This window comes from Cyprinus carpio, chromosome A24 (assembly GCF_018340385.1).
Source record: "Cyprinus carpio isolate SPL01 chromosome A24, ASM1834038v1, whole genome shotgun sequence".
Classification (NCBI taxonomy): domain Eukaryota; kingdom Metazoa; phylum Chordata; class Actinopteri; order Cypriniformes; family Cyprinidae; genus Cyprinus; species Cyprinus carpio.
Window position 1 is genome coordinate 24,120,618 of NC_056595.1, and position 18,854 is coordinate 24,139,471.

General features: G+C 32.2%; 1 protein-coding gene across 1 annotated transcript in view; it reads left to right on the plus strand.

Moving 5' to 3' along the window:
- The window catches only part of LOC109071191 (potassium voltage-gated channel subfamily H member 2-like), a 147,107-nt gene that overhangs the window by 76,274 nt on the left and 51,979 nt on the right, over positions 1-18,854 (plus strand). The window contains exons 3-5 of the mRNA XM_042714841.1: positions 4,524-4,691; positions 5,371-5,847; positions 6,660-6,871. Coding sequence (XP_042570775.1) covers positions 4,524-4,691; positions 5,371-5,847; positions 6,660-6,871 — 857 coding nt within the window. The remainder of the gene's footprint in view (positions 1-4,523; positions 4,692-5,370; positions 5,848-6,659; positions 6,872-18,854) is intronic.

Sequence of the window (18,854 nt, forward strand, 5' to 3'; positions counted from 1 at the left end):
TATTATAAAAAAAATTATTTATTTAAAGTTATTTATTTATTTGCCCCAGAGTCTTGATTCTACTTTAAGATTTTAGTTAGTTGCCAAGACATTTCTAAAAATTCAAGTCTTTAAAGCTTAGTTTTTTTAATCTAATATTTAATTTTATTTCATTTAATAATAATAACAATAATTTTATTTATTTCATTTATTTTAATTAATTTTTTATCCCCTTTATTTAGCTCTTTTAAAAAAAAAATTAAGAACTGCTTTAGAACAACGTGTTTTGTAAAAAGAACTATGCAGATAAATAAAATAATCCTTGGGTTAACCTCATTTTTAACCACAGGTTGAGGCACCTGTAATTCTGGTTTATGAAGTCCTGTGCTGAATTTCTAATTGAAATAAACACGCTGAAACTGCAGGATAATGCAGGATTACATTAACCCAGGGTTAAGTATGATCTTAAGTTAGTCACTTAAAATGTGAAACCCCCAAAAAAGCGTTCATTAACATCCATTTAAAGCTGTTTATATGAGCGTCTGGTTTAAGGATCAGTCTCTCTCGTTGCTTCTCTGTAATCCAGTGAAATATTGGTGCAGCAGGTGATTCATCAGGCCTCTGGCGGTGTTTTGTTGTCGTGACTGATCTGTGTTTCCTTCAGAAGTGTGAACGCAGCAGAAGCGTCGCTCAGAAAGATGGAGAAGACGCTCCTCCGGATGAATGTGGCTAATAGCAGCTCAGGCTGTGTTCTGGGAGTTTGGCATTGAGACGTCGTGGGACGACGATTTAGTGGCCATAACTCAACGAAGAGATTCATCAGCACCAAAACAACTGAGAGAGAGAGAGAGAGAGAGAGAGCGAGAGAGAGAGAGAGAGAGAGAGATGATCTGAACACACTCATGGCAACTTGTACATACAAATTACCATCATTATATCATTATAATCATATACCTTTATCTCTACCCCTTCACCCCACTCTCTGACCAAATGTTGATTAGTCATTTCTGATTATGATTATTGTATTATAAGATATATTGCACAGGCAACTTGTCATTAGTTCAAAATAAAGTCGGATCTAGTCCACCAGGTGGCGCTGTGTCCCTCATAAAGAGAGAACTGCTGAACAAACCTGCTCCAGAAATGTCTTTTTTTCTAGACATATTGTTCACTGCTTTTTCATCCCTCACAAGATTTAAAGTCTTTAGTGAAATAAGAATGGACTCCGAGTGGAGAGCTGTATGACTGTCAAAAACACCTCATAAAATTCAAAGATAACAGACTTATTTCCAAGCAAGAGTTTGAGACACAAAAAAAATCCTTCAGAGACACTAAATTACTTACTAAAGTTGATTCTCCACACAAAAACACTCAGTTGTTTCTCCACACAAAAACACTTCTTCAGTGATATTTAATGGGGACTAAAGTCTCCTTGCTTCTCAAATGTTTCTCCTGATGAAAACAGTAATCTCACATGTCTAGATTAAAAAAAAAATAAAAATAGTAATAATAAAAATTGAATTTGGTTATCTTTATATTATCAGTTTTCTTTTTAGTTTAGTTTGATCAGGTCATATGTTTTATTATCACAGTGACAGTTCTCAGGTCATTATATATATAACATATATATATATATATAGTGAACATTAACTATTCCACAATATATTTTTAGTTCATCCAGATAATAAATAATAATCCTTAATGTCAATTTTAATTTCACACATTAAAGTGAACATTTATTATTTATGTATTAATAAACATTAAATAATTTGTTTATTTATTTATTAATAATTAATATCATTAATTTTTATTGATTAATCAAGATAAATAAGGTAGATCAGTTGATTAATAATCAGAAATGTTATTTAATTTATGTATTATTTACGTCTAATCAGATCATGTCTTCTTCTCCCAGTGACTGTTGTCCTTGCACTATTGTATTTATTTATTTATTTTTATTTTTATTTATTTATTTTTTATTTATTTATTTATTTATTTATTTATTTATTTATTTATTTATTTATTTTGTGCACATTCTCATTTATCTCCTGCTTTTTTAATCTGTTTTATTTTCATCTTTTCTCTCTTATGAATTTCTGAAGCCGGACATCAGTGATTTGGGTCTCGGAGCACTTTGTTGGGATTATAAAACTCCGTCCAGACATACAGTTGATGAACACATACAGAGTTAGTGAGTGTGTGTGTGTGTGTGTGTGTGTGTGTGTGTGTGTGTGTGTGTGTGTGTGTGTGTGTGTGTGTGTGTGTGTGAAGTACGGAATTGAGATGTGACTTGGAGTGGATTAGTCTTTTAAAGTGGACGGAAGCGTAATGAATTAAAGTCCAATCCCTCCTCCTGACCACTCTTAATCTGTGTGTGTGTGTGTGTGTGTGTGTGTGTGTGTGTGTGTGTGTGTGTGTGTGTGTGTGTGTGTGTGTGTGTGTGTGTGTGTGTGTTTAGATGGGATTATGTATTTTCAGGAGCGTGTCCTCACATCAGCAGGGCTCTTTTGCTTATTATTTATGATTGTATCCATTCATTCATTAAGTTTGTCATAGCATTCAATGTTTTTACATTATTTTATAGACTTTGTAAATGTTTGATCCCTGACCACCATATGACGTATTTCCAAGTGGAACATACTCAGTGAGATAAAAATGTACTGTAGAGGAAAGCATGTTGTCTTCATGAAGAAGTGATGGTGAAAAGTGTCTCGATATGAAGATGATTGATGAATAAGAAGAACTGAAGACGGCAAATGTGAAGGAAAGTCATTGTAGAGTGAAAGACAAGGTTATTCCTCTAAACTGAAACAATGTTTCTAATTTTCATTTAATTTAAGTGCTAAAATAACTATAATAAAATAAATAAAAACTTCACATTTAATAATAATAATAATAATAATAATAATAAAGACAAAAGTGCACCAACAAATTTTACTTTTAAACTTCAACAAAATTGAAAATGAAAAAAAAAAAAAAATAAAAAAAAAAAAAAAAAAAATAATCAATCATTAATAAATATTATATTCAATAAATAACATAAAATGAACTAATAACAAGCAATATAACAAATCACAACAAAAACCACTACTAAAAAAAATGCTTTAGTTTATGCATTAACTAATGTTAACAGATACAAGTTTTGATTTTAAAATGTTGGGATTAATATTAACAAAGCTTAATTAATGCTACACTTATTGATTATTGTTAGTTTGTGTTAACTAATGTAGTTTGTAGTGAAGATTATTGTAAAGTGTTACCAAAATAACCATTTCACCAACGGCTTTTAAAAAATACAAAACAGGAAATATCAATTAATTACTTAACCTGTGATTCTGACTTTTGAAAATGTGTTCCATCACATAATCTCCACTTTAATAACAAAAAACTAGCATTGCATTTATGTATATGAACAACAAATGATAATAGAAATAATTAAAATGCACACACACACACACACACAGCATTTGGTCTGCACTGTATGAACGATAAAGGATAAGAGGAAGAAGTTTTCTGCACACACACACACACACACACACAGATGGCATTGGTGGACCTGTAATCCATGTGTCGTTTCTCTGCTCCAAACACAGCTGGGATTACAGAGGGTCTTTGTATCCGTGTGTCTCAATCTGTCTCTCTGTGTTCATTGATGAGAATCTCCGCTGTCCGCTGAATCTGCTCTTTCTCTGCGTGTCCTGTTTGATTGTGTGTTCAGATCCTGGTAAGTTTGTGGGGTTCATGAAAATCTGAGCGCTGAACAGCTTTCAGACGAAGGTTAAAGTCAGGATTTGTAGCTCTGTGTGTATAATCGTAATGATTTTATTCATCAGACGTGGTGTCTGTGCTGGGATCTCTGTGATTGTGCAGCTTTGTGTGGTTTGAAACTTTTTCAGCGCTCGCTGTAGTCAGTTTAAAAGATTCTGTGATTGGGAAAATATTGTTTTGTTTTATAATAATAACTGAGCAGCTCTGTTTTTTTTTTATTTTGAGAGGATTCCCATGATTCAATGATATGCTGTATTTAAGTTTGTCCACATAATAATCCTCGGTTTTTGACTGTCAGTTTTAGTTTTACATTGATATTTTATTTTATTTTATTTTATTTTATTTTATTTTATTTTATTTTATTTTATTTTTATTTTATGTTTATTTTATTTTAGTTTATTTTATTTTATTTTATTTTTAATTTAATTTAATTTAATTTAATTTAATTTATATTTGTTACATTTAATAATAATAATAATAACAATAATAATTAATACATATATGTAGTTTTTCACATTCATTTTATTTATATTTAATTAAATTTCACAGTATTCTTTGTATTTGTGATTTAGAAAAAAAAGATGCATAAAGACTAAAAAGTAAAATTCTCTGTATGTTGGTCAATAAACAACAACATTAATGGAGTTCTTTTATTATGATTTTGGTGCAGTAAAAATCTGAGTCGTTAACGGTTATCATGTTTTTTTATAGATGCACAATGCACACAGATGAATATGAGTGAGCGTCTAAGCACCGTCTGCTGTCTTCTCTCACAGGTGTGTGTTTCCTGTGTTTGGTGGACGTGGTCCCTGTCAAGAATGAAGATGGCGTGGTGATCATGTTTATTCTGAATTTCGAGGTCATGCCGGATGATAAACTGATCACGAACCCGCAGGATGTCAATCATAAGCTGCCTCTGCTGTGGCGCCATTCAAGTAACGAAAATTTGCCATTTACAAAACACGAAAATACAACATGTAACATCTGCTACACGTATTACAGTAATTACATTAATGTGTACCTAAATAGGCACATATTATGAAAAAAAAAATTTGCCATTTACAAAATCTGAAAATAGAAGCTGTCACGTTTTGTCATCATGGAATATTACAAATGTAATTAGAAACTAATTACTGAATTCAATTTGTAATTGTGTATAACAATACAAATCATTAAAAACATTCAAATATATCACAATTATATAAATATAAAAAATTAAACAAATAAAATATAATATTTCAGCTCTATTTAAATATGGAAAATTCAACTGTGGAAATTTGGAAACTAACATACAACAAACAACACTACACATACTCTTTTATACTCTATACACAATATTTAAAAAAATCAAAAACAACAAAAAAAAAACATATCTCCAAAAGTACCAAAAATAAAAGTATGACACCTTTCTCTAAAAAAAAGTTATATCTGCACACCCATATATAATATATTTTTTGGAGTATATATTGTTGGGTAATTTACAAGTTAAAGTCACAATAACAGAATCTGCCCATTAAATTGTCAGAGTGGAAAACGGCCATTAAACAACTAAATTATGAACAAAAAATGTACAAAAAATTATATAATTTTCACACTTTCCCTCTCTTATATCCATATATCGACATCCTTGCAACCTCTTACGTCTGCCGCTCCTGAACTCCAGGAATAACAGTAAATCTTCTCTGGAGGCCGGACGAGGAACGTGTTTCCCCAGCAGCTCCCGTCCACAAAGCCACGAATCCCTGGCTCTGGGCGAGCTGCTGTCTCTGCCCGAACACGAGCCGCCCCGTCTGACCACCACAGCCTCTCCGTCCACGCTGCTGCCCGAAGACCAGTGCAACCTCCTGAGCAGTGACCCCTCGTCCCCTCCTCCGGCCCCGCCGCACCCTGCACCCCTCGCGCTGCCCCTGGGGCACTCCTCTCCCCGGACCGCAGCGGTCTCAACTCCGGACGCCTCCGTGTCCAACTGCAGCCTGACCAACAGCCGCTCGCGCGAGAGCTTTCACAGCATGCGCCGCGCGTCTTCAGTGGACGATATCGAGGCCATGCGGCCCGAATGGGACCGGAAACACCGGACTCGACCCACCAGCAGCAGCACGGGTGAGAAAACTGACTTACTGAAGAAGGATGCATTCAACTAATCACTAAAGACATTTATAAATGATTTTCTTTTGAACTTTCTATTCGTTTATTCTATTCACAAAAAATATTGGGAAGTTTTCAATATGTTTTCAACACTGATAATAATCAGAAATGTTTCTTGAGCAGCAAATCATCATATTACAATGATTTCTGAAGATCATGTAATCATGTGAGTAATGATGCTGAAAATTCAGCTGTGCATCACAGAAATAAATTACAGTTTAACAGATATTCACATAGAAAATAGCTGTTTTAAATTGTAAAAATATTTCTAATTTTTACTGTATTTTTGATCAAATAAATGCCGCCTTAGTGAACAAAACAGTGTTGTTATTGATAACAAAAACAAACTAAAAATTGTTGCCTTGGTAAAATAAAGCTGAAATAAAATAATAATAATAATAATAAAACTTTGATAAATTAAAATGTTGCATTTGCAACTAACTGAAATTAAGTTTGAGATACTAAAATTACAAAATAAATAAAAAATTAAAGCTAAATAGAAATTTAAACAAAACAAAATCTAATAAAAATTACAAAAGCACGTAAAAAAATTCTAAAACTTTAACTAAAATAAAAGAAAATTGAAAATATAAATATTTAAGCTCATTTGAAATATTAGTACATATTAATATAATATAATATATCGCATTAGAGACTTCTTTACAGAAGAAACATTCTTTCCAATCACAAATGTACAGATATGATTTTGTAAATGGCAAAAGCTTTCAGAGCAAACAGAAGATTTTCAGCAATCTTTCTTTATGCAGGTGCCATGAACAACAAGTCCAGCATCCTGAACTCTACCTCTGATTCGGATCTGATGCGTTACCGCGCCATCAGTAAAATCCCACAGATCACGCTCAACTTTGTGGACTTTAAACCGGATCCTCTCATCGCCCTCCCGGCCGGAGAAATGGACATCATCGCACCCTGCAAACTCATCGACCGCACACACAACGTCACCGAGAAAGTCACTCAGGTAAGACGCTTCCGCTCTTCAGCTTTGGCTCGAACTCATGCAAAACGTTTGAATAGGAATGAACTGAAGGCTGTTCACGAGCTGGACAGACTCTCTGGAGACATACAGGTTTTGGGTTTGAGATTGAGACAGATTGAACTGTGTGTCCGTCTGATGGCGAGATAAACATCACGGTGAGACTTTGTCGCCCCAGATAAAACACTTTTGCTCAAGGACGTTTTTTGAAGGAAGCTGTTGATGTTGGTCTGATGTAATGTGCTTTATCTGGCAAAGCTGTTGAGTTTTTGAAGTTTTGAAGTGTTTGCTCGCTTAAAGTTAAAGGGACGTGACAATAAAGTCTTGCGAAAGTGACTTTGACAGCCTGCACTCTTAAAAATGTGTGTTTCAAAAGGAATATTTCACCTGAAATGTCTCACTCGTGATGTTTTGAAACACTGAACCAACCTCGTTCTTCTGTGGACACAAAATTAGACGTTAGGCAAAATATTTACACTGATCTTTTCAATGCAATGAAAAAAAAGGATGACCGGACTAGTTGAATGCACAAACATAAAAGTGTAACCTAGTCATGCCAAACATACTTCACATGTCACTCTGAAGCTCTTAAAAGCTTTGTGTCTAAAGAATGAACTCGCAGTTCGCGTTCAGGACGCTGACGTGCTGCTCACCCAGTTTGGTGACGTCAGTGATGTGCCACGCAACACATTAAGGTTCACAAGGCACCCTAGTATGAGAATGTATGTTAGACGCTAGCTATAGCAGTGACCCGTCTCCAACCTTTCTGACTCCATTGTTCACAGCAAGATTAAAACGACCCCTAAGCCCTTGGTAGTCTGGTCTTCAAAACTTATTTTTATCTATGGGCACAGTTTCTGTAAAAAAAATAAATAAATAAATAAATAATAATAAAATAATTTTAAAAAATATAAAAAATAAATATTCAATTAAAAAAAATTATTAACTAATTTATTTATTTATTTATTTATTTATTTATTTATTTATTATTTCAGGATTCCTGAAGTTTTATTTTTTTTACTCACAATTTCTACTTAATATTTTTTAGAGCTAGAAAAAAAATGTATAGAAGCTCCTTATGCTGTTTTAAATGTTTTATTATTTTAGCCATCACACTTAGCTTCCTCACAAATCAAGGTTTTCCAAGACTGTGGGAATCCTGATTCTATAGAAAACTTATTTTAATACTTGTTCGTCTGATTTTAAACAATTAACATAAATAAATAAATACACACATACGTAGTCTTGAAGCCCCATGGTTGAGAAGCACTATTCTGGAGAACTCTTTCAATTAAATTTTATGTTTATTAAATATTTTTAAAACTAATTTTAATAATTTGTTAATTGATTTTTATATACAAATAATGTGTTATTTTAACTGTTATTCTAAGTGTCTTAATCAAAAGAATAATAATAAATGAAAAACTAAGTAAATCTTTTTAACTAAATATTTTGCTGCATATTTTTGTTAATTATTTTTAACAAATTTTATTAACTAATTAATTTGTCCATGCAAAATGTGGTATTTGAACTGCAAAGTGTCTAAGTTTTAATAATATAAATAATATATTTTTTAATAAAATAATTTTTTAATAAAATTAGTTTTATGTATATTTCTTTTAATTATTTTTGAAAAAAAAAATAATAATAATAATTCTTCCATACCAAAAAAAATTTAAGACTCTTTGTTATTCGAACTGCAAAGAGTCTTAAATTGAAGAAATAATTAAATCTTTTTAAATAAATAATTTGAGGCATTTTTTTGTGAATTATTTGTTAACTAATTTTAATGATTAGTTAAATCTTCCATACATACATTTTACTTTAACTGCAACGTTTCTAAACTGAGAAAATAATTTAAGTAATTGTATGCATATATTTAATAATAATAATAATAACAACAATTTAAGTTAATTAATTTTATGCATATATTTAATAATAATAATAATAACATCTAATACAACTTACACATATATTAAATTACCATCATAAATCCCATAATAATATCAAATCATCACACTTTCTAGAGTGTATTTTATCATTTAACATTGTTTTATATGTATCTCATTCATCATCTGATATACTTCCAGAGGGTGGAGTTTTCCATCGTACATCCTGTATGTATATCTTGTCATGATACGTTTGAGAGTGTATTTTATCATTTAACATCTTGTATTGAATATGTATCTCTGGATTAGATTAGTGAGCATCAGATTGGCTTTGACTGTTGTCTTCCAAACTGCTCTTGTGTTGTCCTGGAGATGCAGATGATGCGATTGCTTTAATTAGCGTGATTAGATGAGCTCTAATCAGCATTGTGTGCAGAATAACTGTCACATGTTTCACCACCTTGCACACTAACATGATCTCAAGATTCATCATAATGCAGCTGTTTCTAATTTGTCCCACAGCAGGATTTAAGGACAGATTCACTAATGATTTGCCGCGGATCAGTTGAGTCCTTTGTGAGATGAGTTTGTGTTTGACTGGTGCATGTTGGGGCTTTCCTGTTTTGTGTTGTGTGCATGGCTGCTTCTATCGAGCTGGTTTGTCTTGTCTCTGGGCCAGATACTGTTTATTGAGATCTTGTTATCCAGAACACCACACGCCATGGTCACTTGATCGATAACGTCTGGCGATACACCTGCCAGAACCGATTCATTATGAACAGTTTTCCGTGCTTAGGAGCGTAATACTAAGTGACGAGGTTGGAAGTCTTCTGGGGTAATGCGAGTATATTAGAGTTTAGATCGTCCTTCACTATTCACTACAAATCAAGCAAATTCATATATAATCACTCTTCTATAAAACAAACTACAACACAAAATGATCACCATCAAGCTTTTTTTTTTATTCGTCTATAATACAAATTTCTGCCGAACATGAATATAAGTTCAACCAAATCCAAACTCTCACCTGTGTATCGGTGTTTTGTGTTGAGACTGATCGCCGTCTGATCCAGCTCAGACTAAAAGCTTCAAAAACACAATACACACAAGTGTTAATTTACGGAGGTTATCGTATAACAGCGTAAAATAACATCTATACGTGTGTGTCGGTGTGATTCCTTCTCCAGTATGGCAGCCAAGACCAGTTTCTGCTGTATTATTGAGGTTTGTGTGTTTGTTTCAGGTGCAAGAAATGATTTACACGACTAAACGTCAAAGGTTTGGAATAATGAGGAGTTTTGATGAGTCTCTTCTGCTCAGCAGGGCTGCATTTATTTGATCAAAAATACAGTTAAAAAAAAAAGAAATATTATTTAAATTTAAAATAACTGTTCTATTTGAATATACTGTAAAAGATGTAATTAATAACTGTGATGCAAACTCAAATTTTTGGTATCATTACTCCACAAAAAAAAAAAAAATAATAATAAAAAAAAAAAAAAAAAATGTTTTCAGCATTGATAATAATCAGAAATGTTTCTTGGGCAGCCAATCAGTGATTTCTGAAGGATCATGTGACACTAAAGTAATGATGCTGAAAATTCTAAATGGTAATAATATTTCACAATTTTACTTTATTTGTTTTGTTAAATAAATGTAGCCTTAGTGAGCAGAGCAGACTTCTTCCAAAAATATAAAAAAATCATAATTATTCCAAACTTTTGTGCAGTACTGTAGGTGGGTCATGGTTTTTGTCTTTGACACTCCAGCTGTGTGTTTAATTCATGCTGTGCTATATTTAGTGGCATAGGAACCATCACACACACACACACACACACACACACACACACGCATTCACAAAACAAGAGCACACAACACGGATGATGTGTATTTAATGCATGTTACATGGAGAAACATTTCTGCTTTTCTGTCCTTAACCCACCCAGCACACACACACACACACACACACACACACACACACACACACACACACACACACACACACACACACGCATTCACAAAACAAGAGCACACAACACGGATGATGTATTAAACTACATGCATGTTACATGGAGAAACATTTCTGCTTTTCTGTCCTTAACCCACCCAGCACACACACACACACACACACACACACACACACACACACACACACACACACACACAAACACACACACTCTCGCATTACCGCTTAATCTGTGTGTGATTGTGCAGGCTAAAGCAGAACATTATCTTTATATGTTTCCCATAATCCATGCATTGTAGAGATGATCTCTGACTCTCATTCCTGTCAGCCGCTGGAACAAAAGTTCAGTGACCCGTTCAGCTCATCCTGCTGTACCGTCTTTCACCTGATGGTGGCAGTATATCACAGCTGTGTGCTGCTGCCACGTGACACACTGGTGTATTTTGACAGGAACTGTGGTTACCATGGTGAATTTGGAATGTTTGAGAACTATACCACTCATATACAAAACATTATTAAAATCCTAAGAACAATATAAACATCATATAAACAAATTGGGTTGAACTTTATTAATCCATATTTATTGATTAGGAATTGATTTTTTTTTTTGGAGAAATGTCAGTATGACAGGCATTTGGAGGGGAGGAGTGAGAAAAGACACCAACGGATGAATATTTGTTTATTTGGAATAATATACACTCAGTCATTCACAATAATATTATGTATGAAGAAAGTAAAAGAGTCCAATTTGATTTCATATTTACTGTAAAGTAGGGTAGTAATAATTAACAAATTAAAACAATAAAAAAAAAAAATTAGAAAAGGACACTTATGAACAAAAAAAAAAAAACTAAGCTAAATCACCTAAAGCTAAATAATAATAATAAAAGACAACATTTAAAAAAATTAAATAAAAAAATTAAAACTTATAAAATAGCAAAAAGAACAAACAAAAAAAAATCCCTAAACACTAAAAAAAAATAAAAAAAAAAAATTTAAAAAAAAAAAACTAAACAAATAAAAAAAAAAATTCAAAAATATATATAAACTAAACCTAATTTTTAAAAAGAAGAAAAAAGCAAAAAAATAAATAAATAAATTACAAACGCAACACTAAAAATTAACTTGAATTAAAATTAAAGTGAAAACATAAAATATAAAAATAAAATCTAACTCAAAATATTATTTATCAGCGACACTTAAACAACACTGCTTGAAAGTCACTTGTGTCTGTGTCCTTATATCCTCTTTTTCTGATCGCAGCGTGCTCTTACTGCAAGTGTAAGACATCCTCTCTGTTCAGAAGCCGTGTGTCTTTGATAAAATATACATCAGATAATCTTCATTCTGTCCTCTGAACCGTTTATTCAGCCGCGCAGGGTTTGATAATTAATTTAGACCTAGGAAATGCAACACTCATCAATAATCAATGATTAATGTTATGCATTCTCTTCCACCGGCATCTCAGAGATCAGAACATCACTCGTAACGCATGTCAGGATGATATTAACACTGTCAGGATGAACTGCAGTAAACTGCTCTCATATTATTTAAAAATCATATTTTCCTTGATCGTTTGGAGATAAAAGTGCTCGATGTTTTATGTAACCTTCAGAACTCAAACTTGCCCTCATAAAGAGCTTTTATTGAAACTAAAATGAAAAACGACTCATTCTGAATTTGTGTGTGTGTGTGTGTGTGTGTGTGTGTGTGTGTGTGTGTGTGTGTGTGTGTGTGTGTGTGTGTGTGTGTGTGTGTGTGTATGTGTATGTGTATGTATATATGCTGTTGGGTCCATATAGATGATGAAAATAAAATTATGAGGGCCACAGATTTATTGTGTCAACAACCAGTTGTGCATTTTAAAACCCTCTGATTTGATTATTAAAATGTGTTATTTCCTGCGGCTGGTGTGTGTTAGTGCTGAGTCAGTGTGTGTGTGTGTGTGTGTGTGTGTGTGTGTGTGTGTGTGTGTGTGTGTGTGTGTGTGTGTGTGTGTGTGTGTGTGTGTGTGTGTTTGTGATTGAGTGATGTGAAGAGCTGCTGAAGGTCTTCATGATGCCCTTTATGCTCTCAGCGCTGCAGGAGAATGTTAAAGCTATTCTTCATTTGAATATGCTCAAATCTTTCTGAATGAGTGTGGTTTGCCCTCTGCGTCACCTGACCCGCCCCACCTGAAGCCTCTCCCTGTCACAGGTGACCCATTTTGGCCATGCGTGGGCCATTAATCTTGATGGGACGGGTGTGGCGTGTGGGGGGGCGGCTCATCATGGGGTGTAATTGAAAGCGGTGGTCTGCGCTGCATTGATTTGAACCCGCGCCGCCCTCATCTCTCATATGCCAAAGCCTTGATTCAGACCTGCATGCTTCAGGGCAGCGGGACGAGAGTCACAGGCTGTGTGTTTGTGCATTCAGAACAGGGTCATTCCTGTTACGCAGTACTGAATATGCACGTGTTGTAGTTTAAAAGTGTGTTTCTATAATGTAATTACAAATTTATACCAAAAAACATAATTCATCAAATCTTTGGGTTACATGTATCAGTGTTTGTGCTGTTATTTTTCCTCCAATGATGTCACTTACTGATGATGAATATGTATATATACACTTATCATAATAGTTTTCCATTTTGAACTAGACAAATATTATGATAAACTAACTGATATGGTATTTAAAAATTCTGTTTAATATTTTTATTTTAGTTTATGTATTAGCAATTTCGCTAGTTAATAAAATATAAATTAAATCAGTAATTCTAAGATAATATGTTTTGATAAAAGAAACAAAAAAATAAGAAACCACTGGGATATTTTATTGTTTTAAATTAAATTGTTAGTTATTAATTAAAGAAAGTAAGACATATAGTATCATAGTAATTGATAATATCTAATATATATCTGTGTGTGTGTGTGTGTGTGTGTGTGTGTGTGTGTGTGTGTGTGTGTGTGTGTGTGTAATTATATATTTAATAATTTTGGGTTTATGAAATATTATTTAAATTGATAAAAAAAAATGTTTTAATAAAATAAAAATAAAAAAATGAAACAACTGGGATATTTCTGGTTAAATTGCAATAATTTAGTAATTTATCAATATCAAATTTCATTTTACATTTTATTTCATTTTTCAATATCAAATTTCATCAAAGTATCATTTAAATCAATGGGAAAAAAAGAAAAAAGAAGAAGAAATGAAGAAACAGCTGGGATCTACTAAAAAATTTTTAATAAAAGAAATAACAACAGTGTTATAATAAAACAAATAATATGATTTTTAAAAATCAGAATTCATATTTTACTAAATATATGAAGAAACAACTGGGATATTCCTGATGAACCTGATAAACATAGTGATTAACTGATATGATCTTTACAAATGTTATTTTTTTTATTTTTTATTTTTTTATGTACTGCATAGCAGAAATGAGCTGAATCTTGATGCTTGACCGAACTGAATCTTTTATTCAAATTTTGTTCATTTGAACACGCTTCCCTGCTCATAAACCTGATAAACACGTCTTCTAACTAATTGGATTTGGAATTTTAGCATATGCAAGTGATGATGTTTTAAGTCTCCCCCGTGTGTGGCCGTGGTTTAGCTCGGTCTCTGGTTTTCAAGCAGTCCGAATCTTCACGGACCAATCCATCACGGCAGGACGGGGGGAGTGGAGATCAGCGAAGGTTGGTTGTTCAGGTTGATTGTTTAATTTTGCTCATGTAACAGTCCTAGAAGTCTGTACAGACGTGCGCCGGGTGAGAGAGAGTTAGACACGTCAGTGGGGAATAAAATAGGGCTGCATTTACATTGATTCACTGTGATTTATTAGGATCATGAGAAGGTGAAACTATGTTTCTGAAAAATATGATTGTGATCGCTGAGCTCAGCAGTTTGTCGTCCGTCAGATGCTCGTGGAGTGTTTTAGGATGTGGTGCGCTCAGTTTCAGGACACGACTCTGGGACTGATGCCAGAACTGACAGAGGAGCTTCTTCCTGACTGCGTTCGTCATTTTTCCTCCGTAACTCTGGCCTTCACCATCACTGACCTGCTCTGTGTGCAAGAATTTATTGATTGATTTCTGTTGTATTTTAGTTGTTAATTAGCTTCAGTATTACTTTATTTAAATGTGCATTCATGCAAATGAAATAAAAGGGTTTCTGAAGGTGAAGTGTGTCATTTCTGCTCCATTAGTGGCACCACACCAATGTTATTCTAGTCTTATTTATGTTCTATTATAGGATCTATTAATATTTAGAGTTTGTTTTTATATTTTCAATTTTTTTATTTTAATTTTGGTTTAATTTAAAAAAGTTTTTTTAGTTTTTTAATAATTCTAAATAAATTATATTTATTTAATTTGCTCTATATCTGATATTTAGATTTTATTTCAGCTTTATTTCAAAAAAAAAAATAATAATAATAATAATAATAATAATAATAATAATAATGTTTTAATAGTCTTAGTTTTAGTTTACGATAACAACACAGAACTACAAAAATAATGACTGTTTTAAATTAGTTTCAGACAATCGTTTGCCATTGGTCTGACTAACACATAGTCCCGCCCCCAAACTCACGCCATTGGTTGAACTGATTTTGTCAAGCAAACAAAACATTTTGCAATTCTGTTTGGTGCCTCTAGTGGTGTAGAAACCTTTAGGTACGTAATAATTATTTAAATGTTAACTAAATTGAGCTTATAGAGGATATTTTTGTTAAAACTAAATACAAAATATTTTTTTTTTTGTAAAAGGAACATTTGAGCAGCACTTTGAGGGATGTAACTTTTATTTATTATTATTATTATAGATTTTTCTGAAAATGAGGACAATCGTTTGATTGTATTGGACTCTTACATATATTTTCCTCACAATATTTAGTTAAAAACACTGTTCAAGTAAATCAACGAAGACATTGTTTTTAGTTTAGAACAACATGAAATATAATAAACAAAGAAAATGTGATTCAAAATCTCAAGACAGAATCTCATGTCTGATGTCTAAAATGTTTGAGAGGCTGTGTTTCTTTGTTTACATTTGTCTCAGTGGGAATAAACTCACACACTTCGAGCAGCGAGACTGAACTGTAGGAGTGAGACGGTTCTGAAGACACCAAAGCACATGGCATTCGGACTGAACACACACAAACTAGAACTGACTAGTAATTCAGCATCATGCATTGGCTCTAAAATAGGTTAGAATAGTGATGTCTTTTCCCAAATAAGTGGAACCACTAACCAAACTGCGATTATTTATTTATTTATTTATTTATTTATTTATTTATTTTATTTACTTTATTTTATGTTATTGATTTAATCTAATTTTATTTTTTAATTCGAATTCTATTTTATTTTTATTTAATTTTATTATTTAAATTTTTTATTTAATTTAATTTAATTTAATTTTTTATTCTATTTTTATTCTATTTTATTTGTATTTTTATTTTTTATTATTTTTTTTATTTTATTTCCCAAAATCATGACACAAAACCAGTTTGCGTACAGGGCTAAAGCACACACACACACACACACACACACACACACACACTACACAACACGCTCTCATTAGTAAGCACACGTGCATTGGGTCATGCAGCGCATGTTCTTGCTGCTACAGGGGACGTGATCACACTGACAGCATGCGCTCTGCTTTCCCATATGGCAAGCGGAGACAACAGCCCTTTACACTATTACTGCTAAGTCATTACATGATGTTTTCCATTTATTCTGCACATACAGCACATGCCGAGTCCCCCGGCGTACAGAGTTCTGCTCCAAATAAAACATATATACTTCGCTGCAGGCTGATGTAACACACACAAGAATTGTTTCCTCATTTCACTCGCTGCCCTTTCCCCGCTGCCTATTTTTGTCTTGCTACGTATGTAGAAGCGGGCCGTAGGTGGCCATCGGGCAGGAACATGTGATGCCCATTATTTTCAGTTAGGCACACACAGCATCTGTAGTTGGCACGTCATCCAATCCATTATATGGCTGCTGGCCTGTATTCTCCGCCATCGCTCATGATGTCTGTGAACGGCTGCAGGTCTCGCCCGCCGGGGCTTCAGCTACTGTATGTGATTCTACAGAAAACACAAATAGAGCTGCTAGAAAATAAACAGGTGTGTCGGTTCTCTATCAGCACCTCAGGACGAGTCAATGAGCTTCACGCTCAGACTGCAGACGTCTGTTCGTGGAGGATCATGTTAGTGCACCAGATAATGTCCCCCTCATGTTCCACAACCTGTATGAACTCTATTCTGTGTGCAGAACACAAAGATGTTTGGAAGAAGATGAACCATATATATATATTTTTCAAACTATAGAAGAAAGTAAGTGAGTTTTGGGATGACGTGAGCAGGATGATGACGTTGACAGCAGGAGGTAAACAATGACACTTCTTGAGTGAAAAATACTTTAACAAAAAAAACACGTAGGCAATTAGAGAGAAGAAAAAAAATCTTTAAACTACATTATTAGTTTTGACATATAAATAGGATAAAAGAAGAAGAAAAAAAGAGACAAATATTTGTTAATTATTATTATTATTATTATTAATAATAATTCTGACTAATAAATAGCCAAATAATGATGAAAACAGCATAAATAATTGCATTTATTATTTTTGACTAATAAATAGCAAAATAGTGACAAAAACAGACAGTTGCATTATTAATTTTGACCCATAAATAGACAAATAATGATGAAAAAGCATAAATAATTCCATTAATAGTTTTGATTAATAAATAGACAAATAATGATGAAAAAGCATAAATAATTCCATTAATAGTTTTGATTAATAAATAGACAAATAATGATGAAAAAGCATAAATAATTCCATTAATAGTATTGACTAATAAATAGACAACAGTAATCGATGAAAAAGCATAAAATAAATGCATTAATAATTTTGACTAAATAATAGACAAATAATGATGAAAAAGCATACATAAATGCAATTAACCCAATCGACGTTTTGACTAATAAATAGACAAATAATGATGAAAAAGCATAAATAATTGCATTAATAGTTTTGACTAATAAATAGACAAATAATGATGAAAAAGCATAAATAATTGCATTAATAATTTTGACGAATAAATAACGGATGAAAAAACATAGAAAAATAAAAAAAAAAATAATTAATAAAAAACACAAATAAACACACAAATAATTATGAAAAAAAAAAAGACAAATTATGATGAAAAAGCATAAATAATTGCATTAATAAGACAAAGGCTAAATAATGCCATAATTTTTTGACTAATAATATTTCTGCGACAATAAGGATGACCAAGCAGTAAATAATATGCTTTAATATATTTGACGAATAAATAGACAAATAATGATGAATAAAGCATAAATATGCATTAATAATTTTGACTAATAAATAAATATGCTGAAAACATAATTCATATTTTGGAGTGAAATACACATTATGAATGAAAAGCATAAATAATTGCATTAATAATTTTTGACTAATAAATAGACATAATGATGACAAAAGCATAAAATAATTGCATTCATAATTTTGACAATAATAGACAAATAATGCCTGAAAAAGCTTAAATATTTGTATTAATAAAGTTGACTAAATAAATAGACAAATAATGATGAAAAAACATAAATAAACCCATTAATAATTTTGACGAATAAATAGACAAATTATGATGAAAAAGCATAAATAATTGCATTAATAATTTTGACTAATAAATAGACAAATAATGATGAAAAAACATAAATAAACCCATTAATAATTTTGACGAATAAATAGACAAATTATGATGAAAAAGCATAAATAATTGCATTAATCATTTTGATTATTAATTAACACAGCAATCCAAACTTTATTTAGCAACAGCACTGTTTTCAGTAGTTTGACAAAAATATGATTCTATTAATAGTTTAATGAATTAATGTTGTATAAATGGGAAATTAAGTGTTCTTTTATCACGGCCCACAAGGTGAAAGGAAAAGTTTTTATTAAATTGTACTTACTTGATCCTAAATCAAATCTTATCACAATTCTGCATGCTTGTTTGTTTTAGGAATTGAATTAAATTGCAATCCCACTTCAGCTGAATGAAGTGCAGCTCTGGGAGTCGTGTAGAGGTGAA